This window comes from Nannospalax galili, unplaced genomic scaffold (assembly GCF_000622305.1).
Source record: "Nannospalax galili isolate Female #2095 unplaced genomic scaffold, S.galili_v1.0 scaffold786, whole genome shotgun sequence".
NCBI lineage: Eukaryota > Metazoa > Chordata > Mammalia > Rodentia > Spalacidae > Nannospalax > Nannospalax galili.
Genome location: NW_008355774.1, coordinates 2,595,967 through 2,623,293, shown reverse-complemented (window position 1 = coordinate 2,623,293; position 27,327 = coordinate 2,595,967). Strand labels below are relative to the sequence as shown.

The 27,327-nt window shown below is 42.9% G+C and overlaps 1 protein-coding gene across 1 annotated transcript; it reads right to left on the bottom strand.

Annotated features, from left to right (window-relative positions):
* Positions 1 to 137: 137 nt before the first annotated feature.
* LOC103750246 (F-box/WD repeat-containing protein 12-like) lies at positions 138 to 27,016 on the bottom strand. Its single transcript, XM_017803191.1, has 9 exons — positions 26,927 to 27,016; positions 26,103 to 26,140; positions 25,729 to 25,913; positions 24,777 to 24,895; positions 13,259 to 13,468; positions 11,692 to 11,850; positions 10,287 to 10,425; positions 8,611 to 8,789; positions 138 to 143 (listed from the first exon to the last, which is right to left on the bottom strand). Exons 1-9 carry the CDS (start codon positions 27,014 to 27,016, stop codon positions 138 to 140), a joined length of 1,125 nt encoding a protein of 374 aa, XP_017658680.1.
* Between the last annotated feature and the right edge of the window lie 311 nt (positions 27,017 to 27,327).

The following is a 27,327-nucleotide window of genomic DNA, read 5'->3' as shown; positions in this document are numbered from 1 at the left end:
AAGTTTGGAATGAGTGGTGTCTCTAGAATTTTCTCCATTTGTCTGTGTCTGATTAAGAACTCCTGTAATTAATTCAGAGTTCTTTACCCCACCTGCCTTTAGCCTGTCAGTCTCGGAGTTTATACACTAACCATGAGTTAAATCTGCACAACAATAAGCAAAGAAAAAGTGAAGGTGTAAGTTTCCAACTAAGTGCTGATGTAAAACACTATGAAGTCACTTTTAGTCACTGTAATGGCTGGAAGATGGCTCCGTCAGTAAAAGCTCTTGTTTAACCATGAAGCCCCAAGTGTGGATCGCAGTATCCTTGTAAACTGTGGGTGAAGTCCCACACACCCTGCAACCCCAGCACTGAGGAGAGCAGAGACAGGAGGATTCCTGGGGCTTGCTGGCTGACAACCTGCTGAAAAACTGAAGCTCCAGGTCCAGGAAGAGACCCTGCCTCAAAGGAATAAGGTGGAGAGTGATAGAGCAAACCACACGGTCTCCTCTGGCATCGAATCTGTGGAAAGGAATGTGTACTTGTACACACATGGGTGCGTACACACAAGCATGCAACACACACACACACACTCACACAGCAATTAATAAAAGCCTTTCACTTAAAAAGTTAACATGGGGTCTGGAGAGTTGGCTTAGTGGTTAAGAGCACTAGGAGCTCTTGTGGAGGACCCTGGTTTCCAGCACTCACATGGCGGCTAACAGCTAACAACTTTTTCTTAACTCCAGTTCCACAGGATTTGATGCCATTTTCCGGCATCCATAAGACTTGCATGACACAGGTACACTTACTGATACACATGATAAAAATAAATGATAAAAAGGATATTTAATGCCATTATGGAAAGCCTGGCAGCAGAATGGTGGCAAGACAGTGCTGGGCCATTCCTGGTGGAGAAACAGACATGGTGCACAGCCACACAAAAGCCTCCTCACAGAGAACTAAAACTCAGAGAGATTTGAAGGCAAAGCTATCACTTCAGCAGGCAGATTTTGGTGATATCTAGTGAGGAAAGTGAGGGATGTGGGGGAAGATGTTAGAAATCTTGGTTGGCTACCAAGTTAAGTAGGTGTCCATGGAAATATCCCCAAGACATTAAATTATCACATCTGGATCAATGCATGCATTTGATTTACAGATTCAAAAATGAAACAATTCAAAATTGGTGCCTTACCTCATACAGAAATATTTATAATATACTGAAAGTAAATGTACAAAATTCAATGTCATGCTTACTCTTTTTTTTTTTTTGGTGTGGTCTTTTTGAGACAGGGTCTCCCTGTAGCCACAACTGTCCTGGAACTCACTATGTAGACTAGGCTGGCCTTGAACTCACAGAGATCCACCTGCCTCTGCCTCCTGAGTGCTGGGATTAAAGGCATGTGCCACCATGCCTGGCTGCTTATTCATTCTTATTGTTGGAATATTTTACCTTGAATATTACTCAATAAATTTTGGAGTTTGAAAAGGTAGCTGCAGACAGATGTGGTGTCTAGTCTTTAGTCAGCCTATCTGGAGTCTCTCCCTTAAAGAAGATCAACTCTCCCTCACCCAGCAGTAAGTAATCAGCTGCCAGAAGTTCTTTAAGGTTGGGGCCTGCTGCCCATTTCCCCAGTTCTATGCTGGGTTTTTGTCTGAGTTTGCATGGGTCTTGTGCATACTGACACCATTACTGAACAAGTTCCCAGAGTACTGGAAGATTGTTTCCTTATGACCATGTACCAACCCTGGCTCTTATAATCATTTGGCCCCCTCTTCTACAATGGTCTCTGAGTCATGAGTGGGTGAGGTTTAATATAGGAGTCCTATCCAGGGACACACTCTCTGTAGTCTCTTATTTTCTACACTTTGGCCAGTTGTGGCCTTCTGTGTGCATTGTGCTCTGTTGCATGAGAAGGCTTCATTGGTGAGAGTTGAGAGACGCATTAGTATTCTCTCTCTCCCATTATGTTCCATGAGTCTTAGGTATAGAGGTTCCATTGTGGATGTGTCACTTAGGGCTGGGCACCTCTTAGACACTTATTCTCTGTGTATGAGCAGTTGTGGAGTTCTATATTGAGACAGAGTCTTCCTGTAGCCCTAGCTCATCTGGAATTCACTATGTAGAACAGGCTGGATTCACTCTCACAGAGGTCCCCCTGCCCCTGCCTTCCAAGTTCTGGGATTAAAGGCATGTACCACTATACTCGGTTCCCTCATCACTTAAAAAAAATTTTTTTTTATTGAGCTTTCATACATTTCATACAACAAATCAAATGTAGACCCCTTCCCCATCCATGTCTGCTCCCCCAAGGGATCTTATGTAGTCCACTATACATATTAAGTCCTATCCAGTCAAGCATTTGTACCCAGATATTTTCAATCACCTCTTAAGGACATTAAAATCATCATTCTGGGCTTGCAAATAGAGCTTTCCTCATTATATCAAGGAACAGGACACACAGTCAATTCAATTACTTTTGAAGAGTATACATATTCAGAGTGTATATCTGCAGAACGTTGGCTTCATGAACTCTGGACAACACACGCACTATGCTCACATTATCGCATGTTGTGTGGTAGACAAGCCTGCCAAGAAAAAACAAATTCAGTAAACAAATGGGGAAGCAGGTGTATCTGCTGGCATTAAAATATGATCTGAAAAATATATACATTATTCTTTTATTTTTGCCCCTTAACCAAAATTCATTTAGAGCAACCTATATGTATGTAAATAGCCATTTTCCTAAAGAGGGCTGCTAATGTTCCAATTTTTTAAAATGTTGATTGTCATACATATTTAATAGAGCTAGATATTGATGGCAAACATTATTCTTGATTGATCTTTTAATCACATCCTAAATTGGTTTTAAGAAATTTTAACACTTATTTATGTGTGTGTGTCTGTGTGTGTGAGTACGTGCATGTATGTGCATGCACATACATCATGCTTGTGGAAGTCAGAGGACAGCCTGCTGAGGCAGAAAAACATTTATGAGTTTGAGGTTATGCTACATAGTGAGACCAAAAAAACCCCCCTAAACTAAACAAAACCCCCAGAAGATTTCAATTAAAAATTTATAAAATATTCTTTGAATATTCATGCTCTACTCAAAGTGAACATATCTAAAAAACCCACACATCCCTACTCACTAGGTAACATAGAAAGGGCAGGGCATAGTCATGTCAATCATTTTCATTCTGTATTAATGAGGTAGCACCTCTACCTTTTCTGTCAGTGACTCCTAGGTGTCGTGCACTAATCCAAGTCCACACCTCTCCTGCTCCCCACCTGGCCCTGCACACCCTCAGATGGAGCCCTGTCTCCTCTCCTCCTTTGCTCTAAGGAGAGTAGAAGTGGCACCAACCTCTTCCCACCAGGCATGTTGAGAACACAGCAGACACTCCCCAAGGCTGGGGTGGAGTTCATTGGGAGAGTTCATACTCTACGTGTGCAAGACCTGGATTCAATTCCCAGAACAGGACAAAATCTTCCCCAATTGGTAAATCTACAGATTTCAAAGCTGATCCAACCCAAACAGGGTGAACTCCAAAATTTCACACTAGATACACCAAATTAAATTTCTGAAAACTAAACAAAGAAAATAAGTTGAATTCAGAAAGAAAGTACATCTTCTCTATAGAATGACAGAGAGATGTGAATGGTGATGGATTTCCCAGCAGACATCAGAGATGTTAGAAGGAAGTGGTAGAGCATATTTCAAATGCTGAAGAAAGAGAAGTTAATATCAATAAAATCAAGAAATTAATATCCCAGAGTGACTGAGACACAGGTAAAAGGATCAGAAATTTGAGGTTGGCTGGGATACTGGATATCCTCTCTAAAACTGAACCAAACTAAACCGAGAGAGAGAGAGAGAGCTCTAAAACTGAACCAAACTAAACCGAGAGAGAGAGAGACAGAGAGAGAGAGCTCCCAGGGGTATCAGGAGAGAGTAGCCTCTGTCAAGCAGAGAATGTCAGGGGGTTTTACTGCACTGCTGTACAGTGCTGATCTGAATAACAGACCTCTTTATAAAAGAGATTTTTATTTTTAAGGACACTACTAATTTTAATTTTTATTTATTTATTTATTTAATGTGTATGAATGTTATGCCTGCATGTATGTAAGTGCACATATGCTGTGCAATGCCTGCAGAGAACAGAAGAGGGCATTGGATCCCCTAGAATTGGAGTTACAGATGATTGTTAGACACTGTATAGATTCTGGGAATCAAACCCAGGTCTTCTTGCAAGACAAGCCAGTGCTCTTAACCAATGAGCCATCTCTCTAGCCTCTATTTATTTATTTTTGAGACAGGGTCTCCCTGTAGCCTCAGCCTGGAGCTCACTATGTAGACCTGGCTGGCCTTGAACTCACAGAGATGCATCCCAAGTGTTGGGATTAAAGGTGTGTGCCGCTATGCTGGGCCCTAATTGATTTTTTGATAAAGTCTTCTTAGCACTACAGGTAAGGAATAGTCTCTCCAATAAGTAGTGTTTGGAAAACTAGTATCCATTTACAGAAGAGCTCAATAGTAACAACAAAATATCCCTAAATTAGGAAAATAAACACGTGTCATTAATAGACATTTCTTAATGGAAATGGTGATGTATATATGCAATTCCAGCACTTGGAAGGTTGGAGACAGGAGAATCAGGAGTTCAAGGCCAGCCTCAGCCAGATATTGAGTATAAGGCCAGACTAGGCTACATGGGACCCCGTGTCTAAACAACAACAGCAGCAGCAAGACCAAAGATATAAAAATGGCCAAGAAATTAATAAAAAATGTACAATATCTCACACCAGGGAAATATAAATTAAAACCAGAGTAAGATAGCACCTCCATTTGTTAGAATAGCTATTGTCAAACAGACAAAACAGAATAAACATCGGCAAGGGTGAGGGAGAAAAACAAATCTTGTACCCTGCTGTACAGTGTGCAATGTAAACTGCTGCAGTCACTTTGGATCACAGTGTGGAAATTGCTCAAAATACAACATCAGAACTGCCACAGCAACCCCACCTCTGGGTATATATTTAAAGGAGATAAGATCAGTATGTTAAAATGACTAGGCATATAATCCCAGTTTTTGAGAAGCTGAGTCAGGAAGATTATGAGTTCTGTTCTGGGTTACATAGTAAGTTCCAGAATGGCCTGGACTACAGCGCCACATCCTTTCTAAAAAACAAAACAAAACAAAACAAACAAACAAAACAAGATGCTGGAGAGATGGCTCAGCAGTTAAGCACATTTGTTGTTCTTGCAGAGGACCTGAGTTTGGTTCGTAGCACCCTCATGGCAGCTAACAACCATCCCTAACTCCAGTTCCAGGGGATCTAACATCCTCTTTTGGCTTACACAGGCATTGCATAACACGGGTGTATTACATACATGGAGACACTACATACACACACATAAGACAAAAATAAGTAAAAAAAAAATTAAACATAAAACCTTAAGGTGATACCTATATTCTTTATCTTACAAAACTTAATTCAAAGTGGACACAGAGCTAATTCTAAAACTAACAGCTAAGGTTGGTGAGGATGTAGTTCAGAGGGCTTGCCCAGCAGGCGCTGTGGGACAGAAGGATCAGAAGTTCAAAGTCACCTCATCTAGACATCAACTTTAGACCCTGTCTCAAAATAACATGTAACAGTAACATCTACAAAAAGTTTTGAGAAAAACTCTTAGGTGAATACATATAGAAACCCCAACTGTTCATAACAGTTTTATTTCTAATAATCTTGAATTGGAAACAGGATAAATGTCCTCATCCTTTATGAAACTCTGCACACTGGAACACTGCTCAGCCATGTAGAGGAGTGAACTATTGCTGCCCACAGCATGGCAGGTCTCAAAACACCACACTGAGGGCTGGAGAGATGGCTCAGTGGTTAAAGAGCTCTTGCAGAGGACCTGGGTTTGGTTCCCAACATTCACATAGTAGTTAACAACTGTTTGTAATTCCAGTTCCAGGGATCCCTCACCTTCTTCTGGCCTCCACAGGCATTCCACAACTTGGTGCACTTACACGCATGCAAGTAAAACACTCATTCACATACCCTCTTCCCCAGACATCATGCTCATTAAAAGAGGTCAGACAAGAAGGGATATATAGTCTCATTTCATTTATGCAAAAAATTAAAAACATAAACTAATTTAAAGGACAGAAGAAGATCATTGGTTGTTGTTGGAGACAGAAGGGAAAGGCTGCAGTGGGACAGAGGGGAGTGGGGTGACATTTTGTGGTTTGACTACGCTTCTGGTTATAGAACTTTGTGTTTTTGTCCAAAAGAATTGCATGTTAGAAAACTGTATTTCATCAGACTAAAATGGCCCTGTCTTATTGAAATATTCAGATGGAAAAAAGACTCAAAATTTGTACAGTATAGAAAGGGTAATTGGTTGAAATTTTTTGAAATGAAACAAGAATATGATACAGAGAGAAAAATGCAGGAAAGAGTGAGGCCAGTGTCATTGTATATTCAATTAAAACATTTTTGGACTCAGGAGTTGGAAAGCTGGTTAAGAATACTGGCTACTCATGCAGAGGACCCAGGTTTGGTTCTCAACACCCACATGGTGGCTAACATACATCCTAAACTCTAGTTGCAGGGGACCCGACTCCCTCTTCCTACCTCCTCAGTCACTGCACAACACATAGATGCAGGCAAAATACATAAACACATACAAATTAAAAAAATATTTTTGGGGCTGTAGAGATGACTCAGCAGTTAAGAGCCCTGACTTCCCTTTTGGAGGGCCCAGGTTCAATTTCAAGCACCCACATGGCAGCTAACAACTGTCTGTAAATTCCTGTTCCAGGAGATCTGACAACTTGTTCTGACCTCCACAGGCATTGCATGACATGGGTGCACTTTACATAGATACAGGTAAAACACTCATATACAGAAAATAAAAAAATCAAATTTCATAAAAAACAAGAAAAATTATTTTTGGCCTCAAAAACACTAGAAGTAACATATAGATATTTCTGTTTTGATTAATAAAAGCTCCATGATACTCCACTGTGTGAATATATAACATTAGTGAGTTAAAAATTTATATTAATTGTGCATCTTCACACATATGTGTATGCCATGGCATGCATGTGGAGGTCAGAGGACAACCTGTGTGAATCAGTTCTCGCCATCTACCATGTGGGTCCAAGGGATGGAAATCAGATTATTAGGGTTTGTGGCAAATACCCTTACCTGCTGAGTGATCCGATTTATTTATTTATTTATTTATTTATTTATTTATTTATTTATTTATTTATTTTTTGAGACAGGGTTTCCCTGTAGTCCCAGCTGTCCTGGAACTTGCTATGTAGACCAGGCTGGCCTCAAACTCAGAGAGATCTGCCTGCATCTGCCTTCCAAGTGCTGAGATTAAAGGCATGTGCCATCATGCCCAGCAGATCTCACTGATTCTTAAATGATCTTTAACATTTGGACAGCTAGGTGTTTCCAGCACCAGGCAGTGGCTAACAATGCCTCAATAAAGAGTGGATGTGTGGATTTCTTCCTTCCTCCCTTCCTCCCCCTTCCCTCCCTCCTTCTCTTCCTCCTTCCCTCCATGCCTGGCAGATTTCACTGATTCTTAAATAATCTTTGACATTTGGACAGCTAGGAGTTTCCAGCACTTGCACACCAGACTTGCACAGCAAGTACTTTTACCCACAGGAAAACACAGGGTCATGACCAGTGTGATGGCTCAGTGGGTAAAAGTACTTGCTGTGCAAGTCTGATGTACAAGTGCTGGAAACTCCTAGCTGTCCAAATGTCAAAGATCATTTAAGAATCAGTGAGATCTGCTAGGCAGATGCCTTTAATCCCAGCACTTGGGAGGCAGATGCAAGTGGATCTCTTTGAGTTCAAGGCTAGTCTGGTCTACATAGCAAGTTCCAGGACAACTGGGGCTTACAGGGAGACCCTGTCTCCTTCTTTACTAATCTTTTTTTTTTTTTTCGAGGCTGTGTTTCACATATCTTAGGCCGACTTTATTCAATAGCCAACTGAGGATGAACTTGAACTCCTTATTTTCCTGCTTCAACCTTCTCAGTGCTGGGATTACAGGCATGCACCACCACATCTGGTTTTATGTGGTCCTGGAAATCATAGATTTATTCACATGTATCCATAGGGACTCTCAAAAAGCTGTATTATTCTTCCACTCATTTTTACATAGAAATAAAAAACTTCAAGGTAAAGTGCTTACCAGGATGGTGACACACTCCTCATGTTTTCCAGATGACAACAGCTCTTGAGGTGACGGCCTCCCTCCTCCCACATGTACACACGCAGAGAACCATTCTTAGATGTGGAGAGGATATGGAGAGAATCCTTCAAAGGACACCCAGATGTGAGCGGACAGGAGTCAAGGTCACAAGAAAACACAGGGACGTGACCAGTGTGATGGCTCAGTGGGCAAAAGTACTTGCTGTGCAAGTCTGATGACATGAGCTAGATCCCAGGAACCCATGTAAAGGTGAAGGAGAGGACCTAGACCACAGCTTTGTGCACTGGCCTCCACATGTTCATCATGGCATGTGCACACACACACACTAATAAAGTTTTTAAAACCAAAAAATATCAGGAGGAGGGAATGCATCCCACATACCACCCATAAGTTCCTGATGTCTCTCTGGTGGTCCTCAAATCGATGCAGCTGGTGGCCATCAATGGTGTAGAGGAACAGAGATGGTCCATTCCCAAAGGCGATCACATTTGTATCACTGACTCCCATGAACTTTGGGTTTTTTATATGAGCTGGGATCAGGAAGTTTGCAATCTGCTGTGCTGTTTTCATACAAAACACATACATGTAAAAATGAAGACCATTTTAGAATAATTTAGTAAGAAGATTATTCTTTTTTTTTTGTTTCTTTTTTTGAGACAGGGTCTCTCTGTAGCCCCAGCTGGCCTGGAACTCACTATGTAGACCAGGCTGGCTTTGATCTTACAGAGATCTGCCCGCCTCTGACTCTCAAATGCTGGGAATAAAAGTGTGTGCCACCACGCCCAGCCAAGATCAGCATACAATCTTTTTAAAATAAAAAAAATTAAATTTTATTTTGTGTATGGGTGTACTGCCTGCATGCATTTAAGTACACCTGTGTTATGCAATGCCTGTGGAGGTCTGAAGAGGGTGTTGGATTCCCTGAAACTGCAGTTAAGAATGGTTGTTAGCTGCCATATAGGTGCTGGGAACCTAACTTGGGTCCTCTGCAAGAGCAGCCAGTGCTCTTAATGGCTGGGCCAGCTCTCCAGCCCCCCAAAACAATATTGAGTGAAAACAGACTCTCTACTTCCATGGGATTCCAGTCTATCTGGACAATGAAGACAGTCCAGGGTTGTGACAAATCCATGTCATTGACTATGGTAAGGTGTGCTATGACACAGGAATGCTGTGGACCATCAGTAGCAGCTGGAACATTGGAAAGATGCCTATATTGGGAAAGGACATTGGAAGCTAGGCCCTTAGATATGATGCCATTGAAACATGTCTGCCCAAGGGAGCAGGGTGGAGTGTAGTGATCACTTGACTATGAGCATCAAATAGGCACAGGATCACACCCAGCTAGGAGCCACTCTGCTCACTTTATAAACACTGACCTATATACATATGTTTATAGCTTAATGTGAGTGTCTGTGGGCTAGGGAGCCAGGTTTTTTTTTTTTTTTTTTTTTTTAGTCTTTTTGAGACAGGGTCTCCCTGTAGCCCCAGCTGTCCTGGATTCACCATGGAGACCAGACTGGCCTCGAACTCACAGAGATCCACCTGCCTCTGCCTCCCAAGTGCTGGGATTAAAGGCATGCACCACCATGCCTGGCTGGAGCCAATGTTTAAGAAATACTTTTTGCATTTATTAATTTATTTTGTGTGTGTGTGTGTGTGTGTGTGATGGAGCATATGACACAGCATGCATGTAGAGGCCAGAGGACAACTTTCACAAGTTGGTTTCCTTCTTTGGTCATGTGCTCCCCAGGGAATTGAACTCAGGCTGCTGGGCTTGATGGTAAGTGTCCCTACCCACTGAGAAACCTTGCTGGTCCCAAAATTATAAAGTTCTTTATTGTTTCTGTTTTTAAAATTTTATCAGTTCTTACTGTGTGTGCATATGCTGAGACATGTCTCCAGCCCCATCTTTTAGACTTTTTGAAACAAGGTCCTGCTATATTTCCCCAGTTGGTCTCAAACTTATGATCTTCCTGCTTTGGCCAACTGAGTTCCAGGATTATAGGTACAACCCCATGCCTGGCTTGAGCAAGTAGTTCTAAGGTATCTAGACCCACCTGTGACAACTTCTTTGCCTCCAATATTCACCAGTCCTAGATCAAAGGTGATAAATTCTGTGATTTTGTGGGAAGCTTTCTGGCACATCACTATTATTCTGTTTTCTGTCCTTGGGGTCCAGTAGGCTCCGTAGCAAAACTCAAATTGGAGAGAGACATACAGAAGGGAGCTGTACTTTGATGGGCTCAGTAAACACTCCATTAGATAGACCTGTGGAGAGAGTACTACATGTGGATTTGGTGAAGATTGACATCAGCCTGGCATACGAGTGACTCCAGGCAATTGTTCTTAGGAATGAATCCTTGTGTGGCCGGCTCTGTCCTTTGTCCCAGGGAGGGCTGAGCAGTCACTGCTTCCTCTTGATGCGTAAGTCAGTATTCCTGCCCATCAAATATTCACAGATAGAATGGATCCCTGACGGAGACCACAGGGTCACATAGTCATTCTGCCACATGGGACTCATCAGACTGAAGTTGTTTGGTTTGAGACTGGGTCTCACTGTGTAGCCCAGGCTGGCCTTGAACTCAGATCAGTCTTCTGGCTGCTAGCCTCCTCACTCCCCACTATCCCGATATCCAACCCTGCAGTGGTGGGATTATAGACCTGTGCTTCCACACCCAGCATTTTTTTTTTTTTAACCGTTTCAACCGCTTGTTCTCTGGTGCCCAGTGTATAGGTACCATGAGGCAGATTACCTACTCAGAGGCCGAGGACTTCCTCAGGGCTGATGCATATTTATTTACTTTTTAATTTAATTTAATTTTATGTGTATGAGTGTTATGCCTGCATGTAAGTGCACCCGTATGGTACAGATGTGGAGGTCAGAAGAGGGCATCAGATCCCCTGGAACTGGAAATACAGATGGATAGTTGTTAGCTGTCATGTGGGTGCTAGGAGCTGAACCTGGGTCTTCTACAAGAGCAGCCAGTGCTCTTAACTGCTGAGCCTGAGACATCTCTTCAACTCCTCACTTTTTTTTTCATTATGTTTTTTGAGACAGGGTCTCCCTGTTGCTCCACCTGGCCTGGAATTCTCACTGTGTTGACCAGGCTGGCCTCAGCCTCACAGAGATCTGCCTACCCCTGCCTCATGAGTGCTGAGATTAAAGGCAGGCACCACCATGTTCAGTGGAACCCTCCCTTCTTGATACCTCTCTCACCCTCCTTCATCCTTTCTCTGCCTGGGCTAGCCTTCACAAACACATTAATAAACATCTGCCTTTGTGACTGGACATGACTGTCTCCAGAGCATTGTATCCTGACTTTAGGAAGGGCTTCTGCTTGTGATAGAGTCTTAGAGGACAGGGAGCAGGATGCCTGGCCCTCCTTGAGGTCTGGAGCTCCTCAGACTCTTTCTAACTTGCCCCTCCCATCCAGAAGTTGAAGTTCCCAGAACAGCACCTACCTTTGGGAAGACACATAGACGCATGTTACATGCTAAGACCCATTTATTTTCAGGAGAACAGTACAGGAGTTCAACATCATATGCAAATGCTTTTACTGTAGAAAGATACCATAACTCGGGCAACATAAATGTGTAGATGTGACCCTCACAATCGCCCACCTGAAATCAAAGCATCAGCACCTATCAGTAAAAAACACATGAAATCTTAAAGTACCAAGGAGGCAGGTAGCACTGTCAGCTCTGAGATACTGAACCATTTCTTCACTCACATAATTGTCAACTAAATCTCTGCCCTGCTTGCCCCTCAGATGGTTGGGATGATCCCATGGAATAAGACTTTCTAGCACTGGGGAACTGGAGAGGTGCTCAGCACTTAACAGCACTGGTTACTGTTCTAGAGGACTCAGGTTCATTTCCCAGCACCCACATAGTGGCTAACAAACAGCAATAACTCTAATTCTTGGGAAACTAGCCCCTACTTCTGGTGTCCTCAGGCATAGAGCACACATGGTGAATTTACATAGATGCAGGCAAAACACTCATACACATAAACTAAAAATGAAGAAAAATATTTAAAAAGACTTTCTAGGGCTGGAGAGATGGCTCTGTGACTCAGAACTTGTGTAGAGGACCTGAGTATGTTTTCTAGCACCATGCTTACAGCCATCTGTAGCTGCAGCTCCAGGGGATATGAAGCCTCCTTCTGGACTCAGTGGGTATCTGCTCTCAAATATGTACACATACACACACACACACACACACAAACACACACACATGCACATGCACACACGCACACACACACAGAGATAAACATTTAAAATAAATTTTACAAAATGCCTTTTTTGAAAGGACTTTTCTAAAGGTTCCACTGGGACATTGACACTATCAAAATTCACATCTTTCCATTGACCCTGTCCAAGTTCAAGGACTCAACAACAAAAAACACATGAAAGACCCAACATAGATAGGAAATAATTCAGGAAATGTTATGTGTGTTCATGTGTGTGTAAGTGCAAGTGTCTGTGGTGTGTATGTGTGTAGTACATTCAAACGTATATATGTAGGCATGAGTGCTTGTGCACACATGGAGCCAGAGGAAGAGGTCAGGTGTCCACTCCTGTTCGTTCTACCTTATTCCCTTAAGACAGAATCTCTCATTCTGGAGCTAGGCTGGCTGCCAGCAAGCCCACTGGATCCTTTTGTCTGGGAGCACTACATCTCTGGGCTTATAGACACATGCAGCCACATCTTACTATTTACCTTGGTGCAAGGGATTAGAATTCAGGTCCTCATGATTACTCAACAAACACTCTTACCAACTGAGCCATCTCTTCAGCCTCCAGGAAGTTGTTTTTTTTTTTCAGATGAATTTTGGGGAAATATAGGTGAGATATGTCAAAGGCCAAGGTTGTATGGAAGTTTCTACAGCCAACATTCTTTGGTATATTGTAATTGACTCTCCAGTAAGGATGACTGCATGATGACTGATTGAGACAGGACAGCAATAGGTCCCCTAGGGAGTAGGCATTTTGCTCTGTGTACCTACTCCAGATTCTGGGTCACTTACCATCAGGAATGGGACATTCTTTGCAACAAAAGCTTTCAAAGTATAACATCCTTGGGGGATGGTTAGAGTAGTCAGAGAGTTCCTATCTCGACAGTTCCACACTTTGAGGGTTCTTTGCATGTCTAGAGTGATGGCGAGCTGCATCTCAGGGAGGGTAGCCAGATTGATGATGATGCTCTCCTGGACTGGGCTTGACCAGATCTTAACACCCTAGGGAATAAGAGCAGCAATTGTGTTCAAGGATCTCTGCATATCCACTGTGTTCATCCCACAGCTTTATTGGGAAGCCTCTTCCAAATTGGAGTCACTTCTTGTTTATAAGAAAACAGCATGAAACTTCTAAGCATCTTTAGCCAGGTATGGAAATATATGCCTGTCATCCCAGCACAGGGAGGCCACAGGAGGATCACTGCATGTTTGAGGCCAGCTTTGTCTACATATCAAGTTTCAGGCCAGTCAGAGCTATATCACATGACCTTTTCTAAAAAATAAGAATACTGGAAAAATTCAAACATCTTGATTATTTAGGGGGAGTGAGCATGAAAACAGGATCTATACATTATGCCCAGAGGCAGGAACTCACTACGTAGAACATAAAGAATAGGGCTGGCAAGGTGGCTGAACGAATAAGGTGCTTGCCACCAAGCCTGATGACCAGAGTTCAATGCCTGGGACCCACATGGTAGAAGGAGAGAATCAACTCTGTAAGTGGTCCTCTGACCTCCACACTTGTACTGTCCCATGTGTGTACTAACACACACACACACACACACACACACACACACGCATGCACGCAGACACTTATACACAATAAATAAAAGTAATTAAAAATTTTTAGGAGAAAAATTAGACTTCCTCAGTTAAAATCATTGACACCTTTTCCTATCAGCAGCATCCAGCAAGTTACTCTCCTGGCTACTTTGGGGCTAGCATTACATTTTATAAGAGATGAAACCCACTGAAATATATCAATATCAGGAAAATTGTTACTCTACCATCAAGTCTTCTACATTGTAAACTATACAGATGAAGTAGTTTCTCTTGTAGACTTTCCTTTAGCACCTTTAAACTGTGAGGTGTGTCAGGTGGAAACCAGAAGAGCATAAACGTAAATGTGAATCTAGGAAAATATTAGACTATTAAAATGCCCATTTCTAAGTCCTAACTCCAGTGATTTATTAATGTTTAGTGTGTATGATTGCTATGCCTGTATATATAATAAGGGCTCCTGAGTCATGCAATGCCCTCAGAGGCCAGAAGAGGGCATTGAACCCTCTGGAACTGGAATTATGGAAGGTTGTTAGGTGCCATGTGGATGTTGGGACTGAACCCTGGTCCTCGGGAAGAGCAGCCAGTGCTCTTAACTGCTGAGTCAGCTCTCCAGGCCTCTAATTCCTTTTAAAAAGTATTTTCATGCTTTATTAAAGTGTTTCTGTGTCCGTGTGTGTGTGTGTGTGTGTGTGTGTGTGTGTGTGTGTATGTCAAGTGTGTGCAGGTGTCCATGAAACTAGAAGAGGGCATCAGATCCCCTGGAGCTGCAGATGCAAACAGTAGTAAACCATTGGATGTGGATGTTGGGAACTGAGTTCTGGTCTTCTGGAAGAGCAGTAAGTACTCCTAAGTGCTGAGCTCTGAGGCACCTTCTTAGCCACAGCCTCTCCTCCATATGCATGGGATCTGTGAAAAGCCCACATCCCCCTCATGTACTCTCTCCTTGGAGTCAATCACTCTTTTCCTCAATCATCCCCAAGTTCAGTGCCTAAACACAGATTTTGGTTATGTCCAATCTTCTCTCCTGGCTCTAGGTCTCATGATGGTGAAGTCAAATTTGACTTTGAAGGTATCTTTCTCAGCCTGGTGTGGTGACTCAAGCCAGTAATCCCAGCACTTGGGAAGTAGAGGCAGAAGGATTGCTACAAGTTTGAGGTCGGTCTCGGTTACAGAGTGAGCTGGAGATAGTTTGAGATTCTATCTCAAACAAACAAAGCCTCAAAAGAAAGCACAACACCCCAACCCCTAAAATATTCCATTCACTGGGTGCATTTTCAATGTACCGTGAGTGACAATGCTACTCAGCATGTGTGAGACTCTGTCTTCAACAGCAACAACCATGACCAGCAAGGGAGGACTGTCATTCTGTCATTATATAACAGGCTCTTTTATCTCTTTGTAAAAAGAAATATAAGTCCTTGAAAAAACAGACAGCAAGGAAGAGAGATGCATTGAGGTATCTATCATTCACCTCCTCCTTCACAAAATATATCCCAAACAAGTCTATAGCTGCATCTTAAGATGAGTGACTGCAGAGCACTGGATTCAATAGCAGAAAATGGAAACCTTGTAAAATTTAAAGAACTGGAGGGACATAGTAATAGAAACAGTAATACTGTCACCAGCCACCATGTACCCCAGTCAGAAGTGGGCCAGTCTTCCTTCCACAGGGGTAAGGAATTCACTTCATCTCCTAGAGAGCCCATGAGGTACTGTGACCAGGAGCCATACTGAGAAAAAAGATACTGTCTGCTTTTAGACTGCTCTGGAGTCAGAGTGCCTGCACAGTCCCATGTCTGGGACCCCACAGACATTCTACTGCAGTGGCTCAGCAGGCAGTCAGAGCACACAGGAGTAACTTTTACATAAGCCCCATGGGAATGCTACATGGTAGGGAACTGGTGTCACAATGCTGAGGTAAACAGTGGGTACCACCCTCAGGAACCACATGCAGAACCAGTCACGTGTGGCTTCCAGTACATGTCAGGATGAAGAACAGTGTTCTGAGTGGTTCCACTGCCCCTCTATCAGACCTAAATGTGGGCTCCTGTCTCTAACAATACAGATAGTCCTTGCGCACTTACAGGGGTTCTGGGGCCTGTTCAAGCAGTGCTACACAGCTCCAGCTCACCTTCCACCTCTGAGGTATACTGCCTAAGAAGGTCCTCAGACAAATGATACCCGGGGCCATGCCATATTCTCTTCTCTTTTGCTCTGGGGATAAGATGTCTGGCTGGCACTACAATGGAAAGAATCATGGGGAGCCAAGCCTGTGACAATGGTCCCTTCCCAGGAAAGCACAGCTCCTCTCCCAGGCAGGCACACGATAGCAGTAGCAGACAGAAATCTCACATCTTTTACTTCTACTGCACCTATGTGGTTCCCCTGCATTGGTCATGACCACATCTTGTCATATGCTGCTGATGAGCCTGGGTGTGAGTACCATGGGGATACTCTGTAAAGCCGGGAAGAAATGGACCGATTTCTGAGTGTAGATGACCTACTAAAATTGAATCAAAAGCTTTAAAAAACTTTTGGATCAATTACACAGATGACTGAATAACAAAAAGTCTCTCAAGACAAACCTCACCATTAAAGACTGACTCTAGGGTGAAAGGGTGGAAAAAGGTGTTCCAAGCAGACGGAGCTAGGAAACAAGCAGGTGTTGCTGCTCTAATGTCAGACAATACAGACTTCAAAGCACAACTAGCCAGAGAGTTGAAGGTTGTTTCAAACTGATGAAGGGGACAATCCATCCAGAGGACATTACAATACTAAACATTTATGCACCAAATCAACTCAATTTCGTAAAACAAATACTAGATTAAATATATATTAATCTCACTACAACAGTAGTGGGTGACAATATCCTACTTATACCAATTTGGAGATCATCCCAAGCATAAATTAACAGAGAAATACCTGAGTTAAGTGACATTCTAGATCAAATGGCCTTACCAGACATTGACAGAACAGTCCATCCAAATAATGTAGAATGCACATTGTATAGTCTGAGATAATTCCACATATTCTACCTGATAATAATGGACTACACCTAGGAAGCAGCAAGAACAGGGATTCTAGAAGATGCACAAACTCATGAGATCAAGCAACACATCACTGAATGAACAGGTCATTGTAGAAACCAAGAAGGAATTAAAAATCCCTAGAATTGAATGAAAAAGAAAACACAATCTATGAAAACCCCTTTATATCCCTTTATAGAACTTTGTATCTCTAAGTGCCTGCATTAAGAAATTAGAGAATGGAGCTGGAGGAGGCTCCAGCTCAGAGGCTAAGAGCACTTACTGTCTTCCAGAGGACCCAGGTTTGTTCCCATCATCCACATGGTGGTTCACAACTAGCTTTTGTGGGCACTGCCTCCATGTGCTGCACCTACATGCATGTGGCTGAAACACTCAAACATTCAAAAAAAAAAGAAATCAGAGAAGCCGAGTGTTAATTCTAACACTTGGGAGGCAGAGGTAGGTGGATCTCTGCGAGTTCAAGGCTGCTGTGGTCTACACAATTTCTAGGACCACCAGTGCTACACAGGAAGACCCTGTCTCAACAAACAACAACAAGAAGAAAATCAACAAAGAAAACAGAAGTACCTTACACAAATAACTTGGTGACACACCTGACAAAAGAACAAGCCAAACTCAGAATCAATAGAAAGAAATAAAACATTACTACTCGGGCTAGCGAGATGGCTCAGCAGGTAAAGGTACTTGTCACCAAGCTAGGTCACCTGAGTTCAATCAACCTGAATCTGATTCCTGGGACCTACGTGGTGGAAGCAGAAAACTGACTCTTGAAAGTTGTTCTCCGACCTTCCGACCTGTGACCATGCACAAAAGTAAACAAACAAACTAGATACATAAATGTCATTTATTAAAAAAGATTGGGTTAGGCATGAATGATTGGCAAACAAAAAAGCCTAATGAATCAAAAATTTGTTCTTTGGAAAGATAAACAGGACTGATAAATTCTTAGCCAAACTAACCAAAAGAAAGAACAAGAAGATCCAAAGTAATAAACTTAAATAAGAGAAGAACCATTACAACAACCATCAATGAGATTCAGGAACTCATAGGTCACACCTTAACAAAACATATTCAACTAGAGAATAAAAGAACTGGATGGATTTTCATATCAGCTACCAAAATTAAGGCAAGATAACTATTTAAATAGCTCTATTACAAGCAGTGAGACTGGAGCGGCAGAAAAAAAATCTTAGACTAGGAGATGGTTCTGCAGGGAAGTACTTGCCAATAGAATGTGAGAACCAAAGTTCAGGTCCTGGCCCCAGTGTAAATGTGAAGTGGGCACGGTGGTCTGCTGTGGTTTGACAAACAGACATGTTATTTAAAATTTTTATTTATTATTTTTATTTTATGTGTATGAGTGTATTGCCTGCATGTATGTAAGTACACCTGTGTCATGCAATGCCTACGGTGGTCAGAAGAGGGTTGTCAGATTCTCCTGGAACTGGAGTTAAGGACAGTTGTCAGCCACCGTCTGGGTGCTGGGAAGTGAACCTGGGTTATCTGCAAGAGCAATCAGTGATCTTAACTGCTGAGCCATCTCTCCAGCCTCTGATGATGTTCTTATTAAACTGTCTTCAAATTAACTACGTTTATGACCCCAGAATAGTGCTCTTCTCAGCTTTGGCCAGGGAAGCTTCTTTTCTGCAGTGGTCAGCAGTGACTGCAGAGATTTATAAATGGGCAAATACAGAGCATAAGGGCTGTGGAATGACAGCAGGAAGTGGGACATCAGTACCATCCCTTCCCACAAGGCTCAGGAACATTGAGGAAGTAGGGTGGAAAGAATGAAAGAGCCAGTGAAAGGGGGTTGGTGTGGAACACTGTCATCTAGGCAAGACAGGGCTACACTCTGTTGAACTTGCAACAGCTGTGACGATCCAGGATCTCTTCAAGAGTGGGCCTGCAGCCAGATGTGGTAACGCAGGCCTTTAATTCTAGCACTTGGGAGGTAGAGGCAGGCAGACCTCTGAGTTCAAGGGCAACCTGGTCTACATTGTGAGTTTTAGGGCAGCTTGGGGTACATAGTGAACCCCTCTCTCAAAGAAAGTAGCACTGGCCTGTCCACACCCCGTCATGCAGTGGCATATCCAGAGCTAAAGTTCACATGTGCTCCTCTGTATTAAATCCAACCCAGGCTCTTGTATACCACACTAATGACACCTCTTACCCTTCCCTCCAGAAAAGGAAAAAGGGAGAAAAAAGACATGAAATACAGTACAAGGAGACAAAAGAAAAAAAAGGGTGAGTATGATGGAAATGCATTAAGTACATGTACGAAATATCATAAAACACATTTTTTACCATTTTATTTATTATTTTTATTTTATATGTATGTGTTTGTTGTCTGCATGCATGTAAGTGCACCACATATGTGCAATGCCCGAAGAGAGCAGAAGAGGGTGTGGATCCCCTGGAAATGGAGTTATGAACAGTTGTTAGCTGCCATATGGGTTCTGGGAATTGAATCTGGGTCCTCTGCAATAACAGCAAGTGTTCTTAACTGCTGAGCATCTCTTCAGCCCCATGAAACACACTACAATGTATAATTAATAAAAGCTAATAAAAACACATATAAAAAACATGACAGGGGAAGGGACCTGATGGGTAGAGGAAGGAAAGCATCCAGAATGGGAAGATGTAAGACAGGGTTATGGGGTGAAGATCATCAAATACTTAAAAAATAACAAGAGCAAGACACTCTCCTCCTAAAAATAGTCTTCCAAAAAAAAAAAATAAATCTAGCACTAGATGGTTTCGCAATTACATTTTACCAAAAAATTTTAAACAAATATTTTATCTATTATTTTTATTTTATGTATATGAGTGCTATGCCTGCATGTAGGTAAGTGCACCCGTTGTTGTGCAATGCCTGAGGAGGACAGAAGAGGCTGGCGGATACCCTGGAACTGGAGTTAGGACAGTTGTTAGCTGCCATGTGGGTATTCGAACCCGGGTCTTCTGCAAGAACAGTGTTCTTTGCCGCTGAGCCATCTCTCCAGCCCCTACATTTTACCAAAAATTTAAAGAACAAATACCAGTATTGTACCATAGAATTGAAAGGGATGAAAACCTTCTGAACTCATTCCCTGAAGCCATGATTACCTGGATATGAAAAACCTGACAAGGGAAGCCAGGCGAGGTGGCGCAGGCCTTTGATCCCAGCACTTGGGAGGTGGAGGCAGCCAGATCCCTGTGAGAGCCAGGCCAGCCTGGTCTACATAGCAAATTCTAAGACAGCCAGGGCTAACCAGTAGGGTTTGCTCTCAAAAAAAAAGAAAAAAAAATCCCCCAAAACAAAAACAAGCCTGACAAAGGCACAACCAAAAACCAACAAAACAAACAAACAAACAAAAAACAGTATAAACAAATGTCCCAGAGGAACATGGATGCAAAAATGCCACTGAAACTGCAAATTAAATTTGACAGCAGATTAGAAATATCAGGAACCAGTGTCATGTTGCTTTAATTCCCATGATACAAAGATGGTTTGACAAATGCAAATCAATAAACAATGTGTCCCGTAAATAGATGGAAAAATAAAAATCATATAATCTTCAAATAAATGCATAAAAACATGTGAAAAGTTCAATATCCCTTCATGATAAAAGCCCTGAGCACATTAGGTATAGAAGGATCAGCATCAGCATAATAAAGGCCAAATTTGACAAAGCTGTGCCTAACATCACTGAGTCGGGGAAACTATACACACTCCTCTAAGATCAGGAACAAGATCAGGGTGTCCACTCTCACTGCTCTTATTCAATAGATTATTAGACATCTTAGCTAGAGCAAGTAGGCAAGAGAAAGAACAAGAACACATGTAAACAGGAATGAAAGATCAAACTGTCTTTGGTACAGATGATTTGATTCTGTACTTAGAAACATGTAAAGACTGTTAGAACTAATCAACAAATTCCATTAATTAGCAGGATGAAAAATTATCATGCAGAATCTGTAGCTTTTCCATACGTCAATAATGAATAAGCCAAGAAAGGAACCATGAGGGTAAAAATAATCAAATACACCCAAACCCCTAAGAATAAATTTAAGAAAATGAAAAGCCTTTACAATGGGGGCTGGAAAGATGGCTCAGTGGGTAAAGGGCTTTTTTTTTTTACATCTGTTAAGACCTGAGCTCAAATCCCTAGCATACAAATAAAAAGCTGAGCGTGGCTGCATTTGTCTGTTACCCCAATGGAAAAAGAGACAGGCAGATCTCAAGAACTTGCTGTGATTAGAAAAGGCAAGCTTTTGGTTTTGTGAGAGATTCTGTCATCTCTCTCCAGGCAGGAAGGTAGACAGCAGCAGAGGAAGACACCTATATCCTCTTCTGGAATCTGCACATCCAGAGACTCACATGCACTACACACATACGCCACACACATACACCACACACACACACACACACACACACACACACACACACACAGGCCTTTACAATCAAAATGAGAAAACACTGAAGAAACTGAAGACACTAGAACATGTGTATGGATTGAAAAACATTTATATTGTTCAAATGTTCACACTACCCAAAGTGCTCTCCAGATATGATCCAATACCCAGCAAAATATCAAGGACATTTTTCAGAGAATTAAAAATGCAATCCTAAAAATTATATGGAAACTGTAGTGGAGAAATTTTCTCCAAATTAAAAAGCATTCCATCTTCCCACTGAAATGGGCCAGCAGCCCACGGAAAACTGATGATGCAGAGACCCGAAAGCTCAGTGTCTTGCCACAATAGGAAGAAGATCATCCCACACCTACCACCCCCTCCAAGGCTCAGGGACTTTTGAGGAAGAGGTTGATGGGAAAAATGTAAGAGCCGGAGGAAGGGGTTGAGTGTTAACTGGAAGTGTACTCTGACCACTATGCTGGTAAGCCATAGTCACACCTCCTTCCCATGCTCATCAAAGAGTGGAGGGGGAGTCGGTTACTTCTCCCACTCAATCCCACTCAGTCAGTTGACCTTAGCTGCATGTGGGGGAGGGGCTAAGGACATACAAGCCTAGAATGCCAGGAGGCAACTCTTGCTCCATTTTCTGCTGCTGTCGGAAAGTCACAAGATCCATATTTGAGTGTGGACTTTCCAGTACAGCTGTAAATGGGGGGCACCCAACTCCTCTGTAAATAACCCCCCACCCTATGCTCTGTTAAAAAAAGAATATGATAGGTGTTTGGATAGATATTGGAGAGGGATTTGACTAACCTGCAAGTGAATTGACTTGCACTGGGGAATGTCTGGGGACACTGAATTGACACAGTGGGCCTTAATACCCAGGTCAGAGCATATGGGTTTCAGTGTGCGTGTGTGTGGGGTTACAGGAGGGTGCTGGTGGGGACAGGGCTATAAAGATAATTCAGATTGTTTGAAATATTCTGTATAAAATACAACAAAATTTAATTTAAAAAAAAGAAAAAAAAGCATTCCACCTTGGAAGAAAATTCATTAAGACTGAGAATGTTCTAAAGAGAGGTCAAATGTGAGTCTGCAGAGAAATGCACGACTCAGAAAGTTCAAGACGGAGGCTCCTTAAAACTCTGCAAGTAAATATCTCAAGCCTCAGAAAGTCCCTGAAACTGACCAGATGCACTACACCACCCTTTCCCCAGGTTCTATAAATAGGAAGGATTGCTGAGAGACAGATCAGCCAAGCTGCCTGGAAAACAGGCCAGCCCAGGGTCTGGAAGAGTCACTGACAGTTGCATTTCCTTCAAATTATACAGTAGGCTCCAGGTTTCCAGCTGCCATGTGCCAGCCCCTATGTTGGGGTGGGGTCTAGTGTTGCAGCTCCTTTTGGGCCATTCCTGTTCCTGTAAATAACCTGACACACTCCTGTGAGTAACCCCAATAAAAACACACTGGTTTGCCAAGGTGGACTTTGGGAGCATCCTTACCGTGGTCTGTCATTGGTTACCTATCTGAAGTGAGCAGACATTGGTTCATGTCTGCCCAGGAAGAGTGTCACCCCAAGAAACACAAAAGACTCTCACTCTTCAAAGCAATGTTGTGTGAAAAGCACAGAACTGGAGACATCACACCTGATTTCAAGACATGCCTCCTGTTTTCACTGACGTAAAATCAGATACATAGTCCATTGTAATGTAACAGGAAACCCAGAAATAACTCAAGGCATCTATAGACAAATGAGATGGGAAACTGAATTATCAAAATGTGGAAGGCTGTAACTTCTTCTTCACCATGTAAAAAAATCACGTACAAATGATATTGGACCTTAATGTAAGACCTGAAGCTCTGAAAGGATATAGGAAACGTGGGGGAAATACTGCAGGATATTGGCTCAGGAGTGACTTCCCAGATAGAATTCCAGAGGTATGGAAGCAAAAAAAAAAACTGGCAAGTGGGGATTCCATCACACTGAAAGGTTCCACACAGCAGGGGAAACAAGGAACAGAGTGGAGAGATGAGCCGATAAAATGGAGAACGTGTGTGTGTGCTGGCTCTTTACCTGACTGAGGGCTCATTCTAGAGTACATGAAGAACTCACAACAACCAGCCAGGGCTGGTGGCATATGCCTTTAATCCCAATGTTAAGGATGTGGACGTGAGAGGATCAGGAATTGAAGGTCATTCTCAGTTATATAGCAAGTTTGATACCAGCCAGGGTGACATAAGAATCTATCTCACAAAAAACAAAACAACAACAACAAAAAACCCCCCAAAAGCCAAACAAAAACCAAGTAATCAATTAATAATGGGCAAATGTCTCAATAGATACTTCTAAAAAAGAAGAAAATTAGTGACCGATTAATACATGAAGCATGCTCAAATCATTAACCACTAGGGAAAAACAAAACAATTGGACAATGTAATGCTACCTCACTTTGGTTAGAATGGGTATAAACAAAAAAGGCAGAAAACAAAATAAATATGGTTGACGATGTGGAGATAGAATGCTCACAAACTTTATTGGGAATATAGACAGGTATAGCCACTATGGAAATCACTATGAGATGCCCCCAAAAGCTAAAAATAGAGCTATCCTGTACCCAGCTATACCCTCCTCGGTGTATTTCTTAAGGAAATAATGACAATATAAGAAGTGATAACTGGCGGCTGGAGAGATGGCTCAGCAGTTTAAAGCACTGGGTGCTCTTGTAGAGGGTCTGGGTTCCATTCCCAGCACCCACATGATGGCTAACAACTGCCCAGAACTCCAGTTCCAGGGGATCTGAAGCCCAATTCTGACCTCTGTAGGCACTGCACAACATGGTGCACTTACATACATGCAGGCAACTCACATACATTAAAAAATAAAAATAAATACAATATTAAAAAAGAGGTAACTGCATACTCATATTTATCCACGCTCTGTTCACAACAGCGAATGTATAGAATCAGCAGGTGAATGGACAAAGAAAACATGGTGTATACACAGTGGGGGAATGTGGTCAGTCATAAGGGCAGATGCAACCAGGCAATCTGCAGGAAATGGATGGAGCTAGAGACCTTTATGAAAGTATCACAGTCAATCCCATGGTTTTGTATGATTACTGTGTTAATTACTATATTAAAAGCAAATTCCATGTCTAGAGTCTAAGTGGAAAAGTCACTAATGACAGTTTCACCTGTTTTGAAACTTTGCTTCTTTTACTGATCCCAAGCATCCTTTCCCTCTCACTGCTCTTTCACATCTCACAGGATGGACAGAGGTTCCTGGAACTTCTGGTACTTACCTCTTGCACATCCCAGGTAGAAAGCGTGCCCTTGTCAGACACCGTGCAAAGGATTGACTTCCCTTGTCCATCCATGGTGAGGCCACTTCCTGAGAGATATTTTACATGTCTAAAGTCTCCTGCAAAGAAACTCCAACAATTCATAGTTACTAGATATTTGAGGGGTGATTGAAATGAAATAAATGTTTTATCTTTCATGTCCCCTGTAGAAGGGTCTAGATAACAACTGTGGGCAGGATGGAGAGTCAGCCATGTAGCTGTAGCTTGGCTATGTGGTTGGGCATGGTTTTCCCCCTTTAATCTGTTTCTATAGCTGTAAAATGGATTTAGAGGGATAAGGCCAAGCTCAGGTGGGAGAGTGTTTGCTTAGCATGGGGCCCTAGGGTGAACTCCTAGACTCCGTAAGGTTGCTACATGGGGAGTTCATGGCCATTTTGGGATTCATGACACCCTTCCTCTGGAAGAAACGATGCAAGAATGTTTCTGTTAGGAGAATCAATTCCACCAAGGTGTCCTCTGTCTCCCTGACACATGCTATGGCATGCTTGTGCCTGTCCTCACACTAACATAACACACATCTCCAACACACAACTATAATAATGATAATAATAACATTTTTAGAAAAGGATATCCTCATGAGAAACTGTTCAAATTATTAAAGGAAATTTTGGGATAAATTAAATCTTAGAGCCTATGCTATTTAGGAATTTCCTCAATAAAATTTTCCCATGTTCCTATTACAGGAAGAGTTGGGAAAGAGTGCTTTATGCTGTGAAGAGATCTCATGGGTTCCTCCATTCAGCAGAGCATGGAGGAGAATCAGGGTCAGATCCATGGCTTCCACAGTAAATAGAGCCTTTAAATTTTAATTTCCCATCCCTTCATTCAATAAGAACACAGGACTGTATACAAGGGGGAAAACAGTAGGCATCTCCTGCTCTGGGCTCCATACCGTAGTCCCCAGCTATTTCTCTGTAGATGAAGTCTTCTGGCCGAGCCCATTGCATGCAGCGTTCTTGCCTTGTTCGGCGGAGGAAGAACTGCTTCCAGGTCTGCGTGCCCAGCTGCTGCCACAGCTGTTTGCACAGGTGCTCCCGGGTGATGTCACCAAAGTACCATTTCCTCAGACACAGCCTCCTGCAAGGAAGTCACAGACCCATCAGGCTGACCTGTCAGTTCACCTCCTCCTCAGTTCGCTCTCAGCCACTGTTTGCAAGAACCTTTCCTCAGGCGGACCTTCCCGGGTGCATCCCCACACCACAGGTGCAGGTGCACAATGAGATGGCCCGCCCTGCCCTTCCCTCCTCACCCTGCCCCTTTCCTTACCTCCACAGGCTCTCCCTGTCTGCGACCACATTCCAGCTCTATGGGAGAGAAAGGAGTCAAGCCAGCAAGCAATACTCAAAACGGGCTTCTCCTTGCTCTCATTTGTTCTGGGCTGGACCCAACAGGTTCATCAAGCACAACCCCAGCTCTCAAGACCCAGCTAGCCTGAGAGACCTATTCCTGCTGATGCAGGGAAGCTGCCATCCTGTGAGAGGGCAGAGGAAGGAGCTCTTGTATTTGAGGCTTCCATTTCCACAGGCTTCAAATGGGAGCCTCAAATACAACTTGGGCAGCACAACTCACATCTATCAGCTTGTCATTTTCATTTAGCAGAATTTTATTGATGTTGTTACTCTTTTGAGGTAAGGCCTCATGTAGCACAGGCTAGCCTCATATAACCTCACTATAACCTTGCAATACTGATTCCCTTGCTTCTACTTTACAAGTGCTTAGATCACAAGCATACATTACCACAAATGGCCTATTTCACAGAATTTGATGATCTCAGAGTGCATGGTGCTAACCCATACCCTCATGTACCACTGTGATACTCTGCAGATTGGTGTTCCCCTTGGTCAAGAAAAGTGACTCTGGCCCAGAAATGCTAGTGTGTCTGCGCTGGATGGATAGGTTTGAATAAGGTAAATGTAGGCAGGGATGAAGGAAGGCTGTGTGGTGTGAGGCTGGAGGAGCCGAGACTCCACGGCTGAGGATGAAAGACCAAAAGGGCCTCACGTAGGAACATACAAGTGGAGGAGTGCCGGCAAGGAGCTGGTCAATTAGACAGCAGAGGACCGTGAGAAGGGGACCGTGAGAGTCTTTACCTTGTTCACTTGGGCAGCCTGGAGCAAGCTGAAGCCGTCCAGATAGCTGAAGATTCCCTCAAGGGGCACTTCAGGCAAATGGATCTCCATCTCACCTGGCTGAGCCACGTTCAGTCTCCTTTCTCTCCTCCCACTTGCTCTAAATTTAAAGCCTTGGCCAATGAGGGCAGCGTTTGGGGGGATTTCCACCCTCAGCCCATCAGGTTCTGACTGAAACAAGCCTCAGGTGGGCCGACTCTCAGTCTGAACTCCACTCACCTCTTCCCTGGGCCAGATGCACACAGCTGAGACTACCCCACCTAAACTCACCCCACGGTGCTGTTCATCAGGGAGATGAACCCAACAACACCGTCCTGGCATTGAGAACAGGAAGTGTCCATGCGGTTGATGTACTTGTCAGA

Excerpts from the sequence above, each read along its gene's own strand:
- LOC103750246 (XM_017803191.1), bottom strand. The coding sequence starts at position 27,016 with ATGGAGATCCATTTGCCTGAAGTGCCCCTTGAGGGAATCTTCAGCTAT. Across the intron at positions 26,141-26,926 it reads AGGCTGCCCAAGTGAACAAG|AGCTGGAATGTGGTCGCAGA; the intron begins GTAAAGACTCTC and ends TCTCTCCCATAG. Across the intron at positions 11,851-13,258 it reads AGAATGTCCCATTCCTGATG|GTGGGCGATTGTGAGGGTCA; the intron begins GTAAGTGACCCA and ends CTTTGATTTCAG.